The 17,535-nt window shown below is 34.2% G+C and overlaps 1 protein-coding gene across 1 annotated transcript in view; it reads left to right on the forward strand.

Moving 5' to 3' along the window:
- Positions 1–17,535, forward strand: part of LOC138714618 (fatty acyl-CoA reductase 1-like) — a 167,008-nt gene that overhangs the window by 128,160 nt on the left and 21,313 nt on the right. The window contains exons 4-5 of the mRNA XM_069846647.1: positions 11,904–12,049; positions 16,008–16,117. Of these exons, the coding sequence (XP_069702748.1) occupies positions 11,904–12,049; positions 16,008–16,117 (256 nt within the window). The remainder of the gene's footprint in view (positions 1–11,903; positions 12,050–16,007; positions 16,118–17,535) is intronic.

The raw sequence follows: 17,535 nt of genomic DNA on the forward strand, positions 1-17,535 counted from the left end.
AGTTACGCAATAGGTAAAATTTCTAATGTCTCAGCTTGAAGTCTTTATACGGGGCTCGTATTCTGAAGGCAATGATAATAAATTATTCACTGCAGGATTGCAGCTTTCGGCAGTGACAGATCTAAGTTCCAGTACCGTATATTTACGTTGTATTTACTGATTCCTACAGCAACAATAAAATGTAACTTATACATTTGATGCCACATGTTGCTACTCAAAAGAGGAAATGAAAGATTACATACTTACAAATGGCTTTTAAGGAACCCGCAGGTTCATTGTCGCCCTCACATAAGCCCGCCATTGGTCCCTATCCTATGCAAGATTAGTCCAGTCTCTATCATCATATCCCACCTCCCTCAAATCCATTTCAATATTATCTTCCCATCTACGTCTCGGCCTCCCTAAAGGTCTTTTTCCCTCCTGCCCTCCAACTAACACTCCATATGCATTTCTGGATTCGCCCATACGTGCTACATGCCCTGCCCATCTCAAACGTCTGGATTTAATGTTCCTAATTATGTCAGGTGAAGAATACAATGCGTGCAGTTCTGTGTTGTGTAACATTCTCCATTCTCCTGTAACTTCATCCCTCTTAGCCCCAAATATTTTCCTAAGACCATTATTCTCAAACATCCTTAATCTCTGTTCCTCTCTCAAAGTGAGAGTCCAAGTTTCACAACCATACAGAACAACCGGTAATATAACTGTTTTATAAATTCTAACTTTCAGATTTTTTGACAGCAGACTGGATGACAAAAACTTCTCAACCGAATAATAACAGGTATTTCCCATATTTATTCTGCGTTTAATTTCCTCCCGAGTGTCATTTATATTTGTTACTGTTGCTCCAAGATATTTGAATTTTTCCACCTCTTCGAAGGATAAATCTCCAATTTTTATATTTACATTTCGTACAATATTCTCGTCACGAGACATAATCATATACTTCGTCTTTTCGGGATTTACTTCCAAACCTATCTCTTTACTTGCTTCCAGTAAAATTTCCGTGTTTTCCCTAATTGTTTGTGGATTTTGTCCTAACATATTCACGTCATCCGCATAGACAAGAAGCTGATGTAACCCGTTCAATTCCAAACCCTGTCCGTTATCCTGGACTTTCCTAATGGCATATTCTACAGCGAAGTTAAAAAGTAAAGGTGATAGTGCATCTCCTTCCTTTAGCCCGCAGTGAATTGGAAAAGCATCAGACAAAATCTGGCCTATATGGACCCTTATGTAAGTTTCACTGAAACACATTTTAATTAATCGAACTAGTTTCTTGGGAATACCAAATTCAATAAGGATGTTACATAAAACTTCTCTCATAACCGAGTCATATGCCTTTTTTGAAATCTATGAATAACTGATGTACCGTTCCCTTATACCACAGTCCAGTATATACAGTCACGAAGCTCAATACGTAGTAAATATGCATCCATAGATGGTTGGTAACCACTAAGATCGCTAATATCGCCTCATTACAGACAATGCGAAATAGTATCGGCACAGTCAATTGTTCCTAGCACAGTCAATTGTTCACAACTCAAGCTTCGTGACTGTATATACTAGACTGTGCTTATACTCCCATTTTTGCTCCAATATCGGTCGAATACAAAAAATCTGATCAATAGTCAATCTATTACGCCTAAAATCACACTGACGATCCCCAATAATTTCATCTATATACGGAGTTAATCTTCTGGAAATGAAAGATTGCCTGAAAAAAAATCGGATAGGTAAGAATTTAGATCTCGTTCATAAATGTAACGCTGAGTATGTACAGGGTGATTTAGGACCTCAGCAACAAACTCTGGGGATCGATAGATCTCACAATGAGGATCTTTTTCATAAAATAACCCATGTTCTCCTATGCCTCGTGTAAGAGCTACGCGACATAAAAAGGCAGGTTTAGTGACATTTACAGTTAATTATGAAATGAATTATTCATTTATTTCTTCAAGTACCCTTGCGGACAGGTTATAAGTAGGGACCGGATTTTTATGTAATATCAAGGTGTGATATATGTACATATTTATTTAAGAAAAATGAGCTGAATATGGGCCAAAATATATAAAATCATGAAAATATTTAATATCAATATCTGGGGCAGATATGTATAGGCCAGTTTCTATCCGATGATTTTCCAATTCACTGCGGGCTAAAGCAGAGAGATGCACTATCACCTTTACTTTTTAACTTTGCTCTAGAATATGCCATTAGAAAAGTCCAGGATAACAGACAGGGTTTAGAATTGAACGGGTTACATCAGCTGCTTGTCTATGCGGATGACGTGAATATGTTAGAAGAAAATCCTCAAACGATTAGGGAAAACGCGGAAATTCTACTTGAAGCAAGTAAAGAGATAGGGTTGGAAGTAAATCCCGAAAAGACTAAGTATATGATTATGTCTCGTGATCAGAATATTGTACGAAATGGAACTATAAAAGTTGCAGATTTATTCTTCGAAGAGATGGAAAAATTCAAATATCTTGGAGCAACAGTAACAAATATAAATGACACTCGGGAGGAAATTAAACGCAGAATAAATATGGGAAATGCCTGTTATTATTCGGTTGAGAAGCTTTTGTCATCTAGTCTGCTGTCAAAAAATCTGAAAGTTAGAATTTATAAAACAGTTATATTACCGGTTATTCTGTATGGCTGTGAAACTTGGACTCTCACGTTGAGAGAGGAACAGAGATTGAGGGTTTTTGAGAATAAGGTTCTTAGGAAAATATTTGGGGCTAAAAGGAATGAAATTACAGGAGAATGGAGAAAGTTACACAACGCAGAGCTGCACGCATTGTATCCTTCACCTGACATAATTAGGAACATTCAATCCAGAAATTTGAGATGGGCAGGGCATGTAGCACGTATGGGCGAATCCAGAAATGCATATAGAGTGTTAGTTGGGAGGCCAGAGGGGAAAATACCTTTAGGGAAGCCGAGACGTAGATGGGAAGATAATATTAAAATGGATTTGAGGGAGGTGGGATATGATGATAGAGACTGGATTAATCTTGCTCAGGATAGGGACCAATGGCGGGCTTATGTGAGGGCAGCAATGAACCTCCGGGTTCCTTAAAAGCCACTAAGTAAGTAAGTATCTGGCAGATATAGGATAGGTAAAACTTTCCAGTTGTGATTTCACAGAGCACCCGACTTTTTTACCGCACACTTGACACGTAACTATTTTTCCATCTTTAGTGAAAGCTTCGTCCATCGCAATCCATGATTTTGTTTTTGTCGTTAGGATTGAAGATACAGGGGCCATTTTAGTTAGTTAAAAGCAGTAGATAAACTCATTTGCACTTTATAGGTACTGTAAGTACTAAAATAGAGAATTGAGTGAAATGAATGACACAACAGTACTGCAAGCATTGTTTCGCTTTACTAGATTAGGAGAAAATAAGAGGAGATGTGGGACACATGCATTTCAGCTGCTCCCTGTAAGAAACAAAGTACCTAGTAAAATCTCAAACTATATGCATTTGCAAACTGTTGTTTGAAAAGTGACATTCCTGTCTAATTCAGAATGGTAGGATTATTCCAGCCGAGAACCATACTTTCTAATTGCTCGGAAAATCCCATTTCCGTATAGTTCTACTAAATTTAAAGTAAAGAGGTCTATCAATAGCCTGAAAAGCTATTTATTTTAATCTTTCAACATATCCAGTTTGTTCCTTTACTTCAGTTTCTTTTCAAGAGTCGGCTAATTTATTGCCGCTCATGTTAGACTTGACACGGGTTTTCCCTGGAAGAATTAGGAATAGGGTGGATAAGGTTGCAAATTTCACGGGAACGGCTTGTTAAGACTTTTGCAGAACAATTATAGTTCGAGACAAATCATGTCGTCCTCGTCCCGCTCCACCGCATGAAGGCAACGCTACTTTCTGAGTGATTTTTACAATACAGGGTAGTTGTATGAGAAAAGTTGCCTTTTGTTCACTCATATTTACAGTGGGCGGTATGGGGTGAGTGCCTCTATTACTTCCTGGAACTAAGAACGTTATGTATCGTCCCGAAATATATCCTTTATTGGGTAGGTAAAAAAATGTTTTAATTGTAAACTTGCAGTTTCTGTCAGATGCGTTTCCAATTCACTGTGGGCTAAAGCAAGGAGATGCACTATCACCTTTACTTTTTAACTTTGCTCTAGAGTATACCATTAGGAAAGTCCAGGATAACAGAGAGGGTTTGGAATTGAACGGGTTACATCAGCTGCTTGTCTATGCGGATGACGTGAATATGTTAGGAGAAAATCCAAAAACGATTAGGGAAACACGGGAATTTTACTGGAAGCAAGTAAAGAGATAGGTTTGAAAGTAAATTCCGAAAAGACAAAGTATATGATTATGTCTCGTGACCAGAATATTGTACGAAATGGAAATATAAAAATTGGAAATTTATCTTTTGAAGAGGTGGAGAAGTTCAAATATCTGGGAGCAACAGTAACAAATATAAATGATACCCGGGAGGAAATTAAACGCAGAATAAATATGGGAAATGCCTGTTATTATTCGGTTGAGGAACTTTTATCATCCAGTCTGCTGTCGAAAAATCTGAAAGTTAGAATTTATAGAACAGTTATATTACCGGTTGTTCTGTATGGTTGTGAAATTTGGACTCTCACTTTGAGAGAGGAACAGAGACTACGGGTGTTTGAGAATAAGATTCTTAGGAAAATATTTGAGGGTAAGAGGGATGAAGTTACAGGTGAATGGAGAAAGTTACATAACACAGAAATGCACGCATTGTATTCTTCACCTGACATAATTAGGAACATTAAATCCAGACGTTTGAGATGGGCAGGGCATGTAGCACGTATGGGCGAATCCAGAAATGCATATAGAGTGTTAGTTGGGAGGCCGGAGGGAAAAAGACCTTTAGAGAGGCCGAGACGTAGATGGGAAGATAATATTAAAATGGATTTGAGGGAGGTGGGGTATGATGATAGAGAATGGATTAATTTTGCTCAGGATAGGGACCAATGGCGGGCTTATGTGAGGGCGGCAATGAACCTCCGGATTCCTTAAAAGCCAGTAAGTAATTACAAGATTCGCAAAGATTTGTTATTTATATACGGTTAAGTTGAAAGGAATATGATATGTAATTACATAAAAATCCTGTCCCTAGTTGTAAGTGTCCTGTCATTTTGCACCCCGTTTGAATGGAGCGCTCTTCGGAACACGCTTCCGCTGCTCATGGAGGATGTACTCTTCACGATGACAGGGGATATGTGATTCAACATAACGTCCCAACGCACTTAGATAGCCGGGTCCAGTGCTGCTTCATTGAATTCCATTATGAGGAGGAAGCACCTGCCCCCCGAGCTGTGTCTGGATGATATAACTAGTTGCAGGATTTGGGCCAAGGTAGTGACTTGGATTACTACGTGACACTTGTTTCCGGCTGTAACTTTTCATGTGTAAAGCTCTGTTCGTAGCAAGAGAAAGCTTTGTTCCCTCCTAAACAGTATCGTGAGCCACTGATTAAAGGTTTCTTAAACTGTCTTGTAAATGTACCCGCATACATTACTTTGAGGCGCACGAAAGGCAAGGGAGTGAAATCTCCCAGTCCTTTTTGATCGACATCAGAAAGAATACTGATGTGTTCACTACAGCTACCTTTAATAATTACAGAGAAAGTCTAGGACCTAGACAGTATTTATAGGGGCAATGGCTTAGCTTTCAATACCAGGCACTTCCTTAAGAACAAAGAACTCAATATGAAATTATGTACTACAGTAACATCAAAAACTTTTATGCTCGACCATGCCGAAATGTAGTAATTATACACCTGGTAGCAGTCCTTTAATGCATGTCATTAAAGTAGACCTACTCATTAAAGTACAGGTGTTTAGCCAATGACAAGTTAGCTTACAGGTGTTCAGCCAATGACAAGTCAGCTTTGTACCGTTATAAAACCGCAAGTATCGATTATTCTCTGATATGCAATCGAAAGAGAATTAGCGAAAAGTCACGGAGGCTGGAAATCCAATACTGTCGCAGAAGGTTATGTTCTGTTACTATAATAATTAGAGTTAATTGTAAATAACATTCAAATAAATTCAATTTGTCATCTCGTTTTTCAATTCTAAATCAATTTTCACGTTATACCAGAGTAATCTTCATCTTATTCTGTGCCAAGGTCAATGAAATTCGGCCTCGGAAAAAATCAATACTTTCGCGTCTGCGCACATCTCACAATTCAGATCAGTTCGCACATAACCATAATTTTGAATACTTTCAAGTTAGAAATATGGTCGAGCATAAAAAGTCGTATGAAACTTGCTTGCGCTCGTTTCATAAACAATCATACTTGCGTCTTAATTACTACCATTATAGGCTCGTTGCATAATGTACTATTTCCTTACATTTATATTGCACCTTGCTTTTTGACTAGGATTATACCATGTAGGTTTTGCTTACTCGTAAGTTTTAGTTGTCATGGTAATATTTTATAGCCTACTGCATAGGTACAATCAGGACATGTATTTAAAAAAAAAGGATAAGTCTTTGGTGTCACTTTATAACCCTAGTACTTGATAAAGTTATATTATAAATGCGCGTACGTACCTGCGCAGTAAACTCAGCTGTGGACGAAGACATATTTCCGACCCTTTGATGAATAATATCCATATAACGTTTAGAGAAAGCAGAGCAGTTCAGTGGAATATGCGACTATTTATACACTAATCTAACGTTGCTACTGTATCCTAAATGTCTGGTCTTTTTTTATGGAACTAGCGTACATATATCATCGTATCTACTACGACCACACTTCGTTTGTAACACACACATCCGTCCCTAAAAACACAATCTGTATACCGCCGCAAGCGTGGAGTTATTCAACACAGATTCTTTGCCACAATAAGATTGTTCAATTGATCACAATTATACTACATCGAGCACCAGTTACTGAAAGTGAACAAGTATTTCAACTTCAACATGTCAGGAGCTATAATTTTCGTCACGAGGAGCAGTTTCACTTCAAATAGACGCAATGTGCATAAAGACTGTCATTTGTCTAGTGCAGCAATTGCGATCTATCGCAAGAATTTATGACGAAAATAATAGCAACACAATACAGTATTTTTAACAAAAAAAATAAGAAGATATATTCCCAACTTGCCATAAAATTTGTAATTGTAGAAATTAATTCATATTAAAAGAATAGGTTTCTGTTAATACAAACACAAGCAAACGTCCTCCCTTTTGTTCCGGAGAAATAATTTTATTCATTTTATCCATAAAGTTTACTTTTCTTGCATTAAAACTTTACCTGTAAATGAAAAGTACCGTATGTTGGCGAAACTGTTGCGATTAATCTAGGTTATTTTATGGACGGTGTCAGAGCCTTCTTCAGTTACAAATCGAAGCATGGGTAACTGAAGAAGGCTCTGCAAAAACACATGATCTGTATCGTAGGCTTGACAGTTAATTGCAGTGTTGCCGATGTATGGCTTTGGCTTGTAACTGAAGAAGGCGCTGACGGTGTCCTCTATTTACACTTAAAAAAATTCTGGCCACCTATGAAAGAATGAACGAACCATTAGGCGAAACAAATGATATAAATAAGATGGCGGCACACACAATTAATATAAAAAATGCTGATTTATTAAAACATGGTTGTTTTTATTTTGAGGCATCTTTGATTAATAATGCATTAATGTAATATAAAACGTGATATAACCGCAATTCTTTGGAGGATGCCTACAATTGCTGATCTCATTTCTGCGTTGCAAATAATAAGAAAGTAACGTCATGGATGACAAAACGCATTGCCAAATTAATAATTGCTGTTTATGTAACTGAATACAATTAGATAATTTCGTATAGTTATGTTGCGCTATAATAGAACAACATGAAATTTATTTGATCAAGTTCTGAACAAATGAAAACAACCGGCGAACATAGAGTTCGTTACGCAGACTGCTTACGTAAAAGATTCATATCTGCGCAGAGCTGTTGCGCAAAATTTTTATTCGCTAACGGAGAATAGTAAACAACAGTAGAAAGGAGGAGAGGGGGGAAAATTGAAATACATTATGTGAGAGATCAAACTTTCTCATAAAGCTGTCGAATAACATAACGACAATTTAGTTATTATTCCCGATATTATTATTATTATTATTATTATTATTATTATTATTATTATTATTATTATTATGCCGGTATCCCTTACTAACTTCCAAGTATAGCAACATCCCGTTTCTCATAATAATTAGATATAGGCTATTGGACTTTGGTTTCTTTTTGGACTTTGGTTTCTTCGGAGATTTTCCCCAGCCGTGGGACTGAAGCCGGATGGTCTATGGCGAGTCCTTGGTATCAACCCCTTTGATTTGATTACCTGGTTGGGTTTTTCCGAGGTAGAAAATTAGTAAATTGTAAAACTATAAAAAATTGTAAAAATTGTAATTGTAATATTGTAAAATGTTGACATGTTCCACATCTTAAAGCTTCATTGCTCATGTAAGATCTATGGAATAAAATAAATGAATGAATGAATGAATGAATGAATGAATGAATGAATGAATGAATGAATGAATTAGTTTTCGCAAACTACGGATTCGCGAAATACGCGTTTTTAGCTGGTAAAAACAGCAATTTTATATTTCAAGCCAAAATATCGTATGCTTAAATTCGCGAAGTTTTTGTTTTTAGCACAAATTTCTGAACACTTAAATTTTATTTTATTTAGTTAATGGGAAGTTTCTTAAAAACTGTGACTAAAATTAATGTTATATTTATGTAATTTTTTTTAATACATTGAGTAACTCATATGTAGGGGCTATACAAGAACACATACATATGTTATACAATGTAATTGAAAAGTCATGACACTACAGTCTGCGAAAACAAAAACTAACACAATAATTTATTAAAGAAAGAAAGCAAAATTAGAACAAATGGTAAGATAACATAAAGTTTTGGGCAGAAAGAAGAAAAAGTTTGAAACCATGAAATAAATAAATCAACTGGGAATTAAAATAAATAATCTTCCCAAAAACGTATTTTTAAACATCAGCAATTTGGTAAAATTCTATATTCTAAAGGAAGTTGGTTAAAAGTTGTTAAAAATGGTTAAGTCCTTTCATTCCATAAGTTACTGAGCTATGCTGAGAAAAAAAAATGTCTTTTTGTCTTGTTAAATAATTATGTATATCTTTATTAAACTGAAATATAATATTACTATGTATTAAATTGTTAATAACTTTGTACATTAAAATAGCAGCACCTAATTTGATAATTGACTCAACTGTAGAACGAAAGAAAATTGATATAGATATTTAACTGGAGTCAAATAATGAAAACCCAATAAATTTCTTAAAGCTCTATTTTGAATAATTTGTAAAGGTCTCAAAGCAGTTTTCTTAATATTTAATATTCAAACTTTATTTCAATACAGAATTTTGAATCTCATATTCAAACCATACTTCGAGTGACTTTATTTTTAAATATAAAGTAGAAATAGCCTGACTGTTTTGTAAGGCCTATCAATTTATATTATTCACACAAATTCCTCTACAGAACAGATAAATGCCGATAAAAACTGTCCACAGATAAAATTTGAGTTATTTATTGAAAAAAGGATAAATACAGGAATGAAATTTCGAGCGTCCTAACAAAGTCAATGCAGAACACAGGACAAAATCTATACCGGTACTAATAATAAATCTGTAGCCGAAATTTTTCTGGTAATTTTCGATTTTCCAAAAATAATTGGTCCTAACATATATAATTAACCACACTGAAACCGAAAATCGCTTCTTTGAAATTTTTGTTTGTATGTCTGTCTGTCTGTCTGGATGTTTGTTACCTTTTCACGTGATAATGACTGAACCGATTTATATGAAAATTGGAATATAAATTAAGTTCGTTGTAACTTAGATTTTAGGCTATATGGCATTCAAAATATTTTATTTAAAAGGGGGGTTATAAGGGGGCCTGAATTAAATAAATCGAAATATCTCGCTTATTATTGCTTTTTGTGAAAAATGTCGCATAACAAAAGTTTCTTTAAATATGATTTCCGATAAGTTTTATTCTATGCAAAATTTTGATAGGACTGATATTTAAGGATAGACAAGACTTTTAAAATAACAATATAACACATTTTCACCCCGCCTCAGATTATAGCGTTGTTGTTCCTGCAGTAACTCCCATGTGCAAAATATAAAATTTTTGAGTAGGAAGAACAAACACATTTATTCATTCCATGGCAATGGTACATAGGAGATCGTGAATTCTTACGTTTTCGAAAGAAAGAAATATAATTACATACAGTATCACTGTTTATGCTGTATCACTATTTAAGTTATTTGAAGGTTTCAGAACCATAGTGGGCCAAGCGCCATTTATTGAAGGCGTAGAAAACCAGGGTTAAAATTAATTACCATAATTCAATGGAAACATATGGCAAGTAATATAAAGTTTACAAATTAAAATTAAATGATGTCAATGTTCATTAAACTATGTTTGCATGTAATAACAAATAAGAAACATGTTAAAGGAATTGTCATTGCACCAAATGAGTGCTCTCTGGACCAAAATGATCGCATTTTAATTATTTAAATACAATTTAAATTAAGTACGGAACATATTAAACAATTTATCCTTCTATCAAACACGAATGTTCCCTGGATCAAACGTCCTATTTTAATTATGTAATTACTTTATATTTATTTCTAACAGGTGCAGTGGAGCATATGGGTACAGCTAGTCGCTAAATAAAGTTCATGTCTTATGATAGTTCAAGAAAATAAACTACAAATAGGAATATCATTGATGTAATTAAAAAAAGTACCGGTAAATTGCTGCGAAATGCATAAAACATCTGTTGATAAAATGTAGTAGTAGTAGAAGTAGTAGTAGAAGTAGTAGTAGTAGTAGTAGAAGTAGTAGTAGTAGTAGTAGTAGTAGAAGTAGTAGTAGTAGAAGTAGTAGTAGTAGTAATAGAAGTAGTAGTAGTAGTAGTAGTAGAAGAAGTAGTAGTAGTAGAAGTAGTAGTAGTAGTAGAAGTAGTAGTAGTAGTAGTAGAAGTAGTAGTAGTAGTAGTAGTAGTAGTAGTAGTAGAAGTAGTAGTAGTAGTAGTAGAAGTAGTAGAAGTAGTAGTAGTAGTAGTAGTAGTAGAAGTAGTAGTAGTAGTAGTAGTAGTAGTAGAAGTAGTAGTAGTAGTAGTAGAAGTAGTAGTAGTAGAAGTAATAGTAGTAGTAGTAGTAGTAGTAGTAGCAGCAGTAGTAGTAGTAGTAGTAGTAGTAGTAGAAGTAGTAGAAGTAGTAGTAGTAGTAGTAATAGTAGTAGAAGTAGTAGTAGTAGTAGAAGTAGTAGTTAGTAGTAGTAGTAGAAGTAGTAGTAGTAGTAGTAGTAGAAGTAGTAGAAGTAGTAGTAGTAGTAGTAGTAGAAGTAGTAGTAGTAGTAGTAGTAGAAGTAGTAGTATTAGAAGTAGTAGTAGTAGCAGCAGTAGTAGTAGTAGTAGAAGTAGTAGTAGTAGTAGTAGAAGTAGTAGTAGTAGTAGAAGTAGTAGTAGTAGTAGTAGTAGTAGTAGTAGAAGTAGTAGTAGTAATAGTAGAAGTAGTAGTAGTAATAGTAGTAGTAGTAGTAGAAGTAGTAGTAGTAGTAGTAGTAGTAGTAGTAGTAGAAGTAGTAGTAGTAATAGTAGTAGTAGTAGTAGTAGAAGTAGTAGTAGTAGTAGAAGTAGTAGTAGTAGTAGTAGTAGTAGTAGTAGTAGTAGTAACTTCATTTTATATTAAAAATTCTGTTTATTGTAGACATTTTCATATGGCATGAGCAATGCACATTTCATCGCAATACGAACGTCTCGCCATGCCATGAGGAAGTCATAACTTCACATTCCATGACTCAACAGCACATTAAGCTTCTGTCTGTGTGTTGCAGGCCTTCTTGCACATCTCCACGTCCTACTGCCACCTCAAGGAGCGTGTGCTGTACGAGAAGCTGTACCCCCCTCCAGCAGACCCCCATAAAATCATCAAGTGCGTCGAGTGGCTGGAGGAAGATGTCGTCAACGCCATGACAAAGAAGTGAGTGTGATGCCGCGCTATTATCAATAGAATCCTTCCTGCAAATGCAGATTTTTACAGCCTGATTCTGAATGGTAAATACGTAAGTTTAAAAGGGAAAAATATTACATAACGGCAAACTTGGTAATACAGTATTTGGTATGGTACATAAGTTTGAAATTTGTGCCTTATTCAACAAAGAACTCCGAATTTCTTTTGATATCTATCATTCAATCAGTATCCATTTTACTAGATTTCAATATTTTCATTGGTTGTTATGAAATATTGGCTCAAATCAAAGCTGTTGTAAACAGGACCTAGTTAAATAATTGGTTAAATGGCGATCTTACTCGTGTTAATTATGTAAGCATGTGCAGCTTACAGTTGTTTCGGTGCTATTCGACACCATCCTCAGAGCCTACTAGAACTCGGCGCTATCTCAACTTCGCTGCCTGTTGTGTGGGTGTGTTCGTGTGATGAAGAGTTGTGTCAAATAGTGTGTGTGTTCTGAAATTGATCTGTGTGTTGAGAATTTGACTGGGGTGTGTTTTAGTGTGTCTGTATATTTCATATTGTTCTAGTGTGTTGAGTTTTTGGTTTTTGGGTTGTATGTGTAGGATTTCCATGTCTGTAGGCTCTGAGGATGGTGTCGAATAGCACCGAAACAGCTGTAAGCCGCACATGCTTACATAATTAACACGAGTAAGATCGTCATTTAACCATTTATTTATATTCAAGTGTTAAAAGTAGTGTACGAAAGATTCAATATGGATTATCAGGACCCAGTTATTCTAAATAAAGCACCCTGCAGTTCATGAATTACTTGCAGTAAAATTACATTATTACTGCATTTCCATCACTTCAGATAGTTTTAAGACAAAGAAATAAAAAAATAGGGAAACAGGTGCCTGAAAATGTAATAGACGAATAATCTACAAACAAAACGATAAATGTCCCAAAATCTGACATTCAACTTACTGTACTTTCATTTTATTTATCTCTTTTTATTATTCGTTCCAATCAACACAAACACAAGAACACAAGAAATACATCACACTAACATACGAAAACAAAAACACACACAAGATTGCATTCTCATTCAGAAAACAGAAATACAACATAGCATACAGAACAGAAAACACACTACAAAGACATCTCAACACACAAACAAATAAATACAACCACACAGGTGTATACAAACTCACATGCAATAGTTGCGACAGTTCCTACATTGGACAGACAGGCAGATCATTCCAAACTCGATACAAAGAACACATTAAAGCAATAACCAGAGGACACAATACATCTACATATGCCGAACACATAACTAATGCTAACCATACATACAATAACATAAATACAGACATGGAAATCCTACACACACAACCCAAAAACCAAAAACTCAACATACTAGAACAATATGAAATATACAGCCACACTAAAACACACCCTAATCAAATTCTCAACACACAGATCAATTTCAGAACACACACACTATTTGACACAACTCTTCATCACACGAACGCACCCACACAACAGGCAGCAAAGTTTAGATAGCGCCAAGATCTAGTAGGCTCTGAGGATGGTGTCAAGTAACACCGAAACAGCTGTAAACCACACATGCTTACATAATTAACACGAGTAAGATCGCCATTTAATCAATTATTTATATTATTATTATTATTATTATTATTATTATTATTATTATTATTATTATTATTATTATTATCAAGTTTTTATTGCTACATTTTGTTATAAAAGAAGTAAGTCCCAAACCACTATTTTTAGAAATTCTATCGTTTATATTATGGTAGATACTATTATGGACTACTTCTTATGAAAGAAAACATCTTGACCAGTGATTTTCAGTATTATGTAACGAAGCCAAATTAAAAAAAAAAAGTAAAAGCAACACATACACTTCTTTTGAAACTTCTCCTGAACGTATGTGAAGTTCTTTCACTCTAAAAACTAAAGAAGTTTACAAATTATTCTTGACTTTCTATTTACGGATTCATTCAAACAGGAAACAGTATTAAAATAGTAAGAAAGTAGTGAAACTATGGAAAAACGATGAATATTATGTACTATGAATGTATATAAATTATATTGTTGCATGTTATGAAGGGACATAAAAGCAACCTGAAGGAGAAGGAGGAAGTTAAAGACCACTTTAGCTAGATGAGAATTTTATTCAAAGAATCAATTTGGGGATATTGGAGGAGGAAGATACTATTTATTATTTTCATGAAAAGAGATCGTCATATTCCAAGTAAAAGCTATAAAATTATATTGTAATATTTCCTACTAAGGTAATTTGTTACTACTGATTGCTAATAAAATCTATTCAACAGTTTAAATATAATGACATGACGTTTGCTCCTTCTACAACCAGAGATAAAAACAATGTACCAGTACATAATGTTATTATGCTCGTAAACTTAAAACTCAAGAAAGAGTTTTATAGAAGAGAAAATTCTGAAACTAAATAACAGAATAGCGTACAAGAAAATATGCGGAACTGTAAGTGAAAATACCAATTTGAAAAAATTAGGTAAATTTCTGTTAATAGTTAAGGTGAGATGGGAAGAGAAAGTCAAGTTGTAAAGGTTAGATAGTTGTAGAAGGTTATAAATAAAATGTTGTCGTGTTATAATAATGACTAGATAGGGTAATGGAAAAATGTTTCGTACAGGTAATATTGATCAATTAATTTAAATTGTAGAATTAAGAAACAGTTGAGAGATGAGAAATAGAAATGTAACAGGATCGCCATTAACTAGTTTCATGTTTTGTGACAATAAAAATTATTATTATTATTATTATTATTATTATTATTATTATTATTATTATTATTAATATTATTATTATTACATTCTTCAATTATTTAATTCTATTCTTTCGTTTGCAATTATCGTCTTATTTAATTGTCATTATTTTAATAATTATTCCAATGTACGTGTACGACATGCTTTGGCGACATTGTTAAAAACTTTAAATTGGGAGATTCATGAGGAAGTACATTGTGTATCATCAGATGGTTCTTTTAGACGGGCAGACATTATTGCTATCAACGGATGCTTAAAACGGGCTTTTGTTCTTGACCCTACTATCCGTTTCGAAAGAAACCTAAATCTGGCCACCAAAGTTGATATATGAACCTTATCTGCCGTATCTTTCTCAAAAGTACAACGTCCCTCTTGAACAATGGTCTGTCATTGGTTTGCTGTTGGCAGTAGAGGTTCAATTACAAAATTCACATGGAACTATCTTAAGGAACTTCACATTTCTTTTGATTATGTAATGTCTATTCTTATAAATATTATCAAGGATTCTCTTCAAATATTACATCATCATCTCTATTTCAATTAATCCACTTACATTTGCCTTCAACAATTAACTTTCTTTTTTCTTTAATGTATCACATCACATTATATTGTACATGTTTATTGTATTCAGGACCCTTGTGGTCACTCAAATTCTTTGAGCTGATATCTATAATTTACAAATTTATTATTATTGTAATTTATAGGCTACATTGTTAATGTTTTTTTATATTCTTGTGCTGAATTGTAATTGGCCCCTGGCTGTTGTACAGCACACTATATATTAATAAATAAATAAATCAATAATAAATAAACAAATAAAAATTATTACTAACTTATATAATGAAAAACAAACACGGAAAATGTCTGAAATTACATTTCTAGTATTCGTAATAGCTACTTAAGATTCTTAAGTCGATTTTTTCAGTACATATCGTAGTTGTAGGTTACTTTATTTTACAATAGTGGAAAATTAAAAACAATGAAACACCAAAATATATTTAATGATAGATAATTCCCTTATTTTCCCCTCATCTTTCCTATTTAAGTAATTTTTATGACAATAATTTCTTGTTACACTCCTTTGAAAAGTGGAAAATTAGATTCTTGAGTTTGTTTTTCAAATAAATAACTTCTTCTGGTTTCTGTTGCAGAATTCTGGGAGACCTCCCGAATACTTATGCATTCACCAAGGCATTGTCTGAAGGTCTGGTTGCAGAAAAGATGGATACACTTCCTGTCCTGATACTCAGGCCATCCATAGGTGAGTCTTCATTTTCAATCTTTGGAAGTTTTGAAATGAAATGTACATTCACTGGCTTCCAAAAAAACCACAAATATTTCCATAGAAATTAGCCAAGACCTTATTTACAATAACAGACAAAATAGAAACATATTGACGAAACTTCAAAGGTAACATAAACATATGAATGAACAAAGATATTCTAAATAAATAATACAATACAAGCCAAGAGGAAGGTGAGATGTGGGCAGAGCTAGGAAGCACTGGGCTGAAGTCGATTAGGTTTAATGGCCTAACCTGTGAACGAAAATGATGATGATGATGATGATGATGATGATGATGATGATGATGATGATGATGATATTCCAGTTAAAATTTTAACAGTAAAAAATAACAAAATTATAAGTTTAAAATCATAAAAAATATAATAAATACATCAAACTTGCACTGAATACAAATCCTCTAGGTAGCAAAGTAAACAAATGGACCATCTCTAATGAATCCAGAACCAAGTCAGAACTTTGGATGATAGTATCATAAATATATAACCAAAAATTTGAAGCAGTTTGCATGCTTGAAAATGGAAACACGACAACATGATTAAAGCTGATACTACAGGATGAGTTCTCTTACTTACTTACTTACAAATGGCTTTTAAGGAACCCGCAGGTTCATTGCCGCCCTAACATAAGCTCGCCATCAGTCCCTATCCTGTGCAAAATTAATCCAGTCTCTATCATCATATCCCACCTCCCTCAAATCTATTTTAATATTATCCTCTCATCTACGTCTCCCCAAAGGTCTTTTTCCCTCCGGCCTCCCAACTAACACTCTATATGCATTTCTGGATTCGCCCATACGTGCTACATGCCCTGCCCATCTCAAACGTCTGGATTTAATGTTCCTAATTATGTCAGGTGAAGAATAGAATGAGTGCAGTTGTGTGTTGTGTAACTTTCTCCATTCTCCTGTAACTTCATTCCTCTTAGCCCCAAATATTTTCCTAAGAACCTTATTCTCAAACACCTTTAATCTCTGTTCTCTCTCAAAGTGAGAGTCCAAGTTTCACAACCATAAAGTACAACCAGTAATATAACTGTTTTATAAATTCTAACTTTAAGATTTTTTGACAGCAGACTAGATGACAAAAACTTCTCAACCGAATAATAACAGGCATTTCCCATATTTATTCTGCGTTTAATTTCCTCCCAAGTGTCATTTATTTTGTTACTGTTGCTCCAAGATATTTAAATTTTTCCACCTCTTCGAAGGATAAATCTCCAATTTTTATATTTCCATTTCGTACAATATTCTGATCATGAGACATAAACATATACTTCGTCTTTTTGGGATTTACTTCCAAACCTACCTATCGCTTTACTTCCTTCAAGTAAAATTTACGTATTTTCCTTAATCGTTTGTGGATTTTCTCCTAACAT

The sequence above is a fragment of the Periplaneta americana genome, chromosome 15 (assembly GCF_040183065.1).
Source record: "Periplaneta americana isolate PAMFEO1 chromosome 15, P.americana_PAMFEO1_priV1, whole genome shotgun sequence".
Taxonomy (NCBI): domain Eukaryota; kingdom Metazoa; phylum Arthropoda; class Insecta; order Blattodea; family Blattidae; genus Periplaneta; species Periplaneta americana.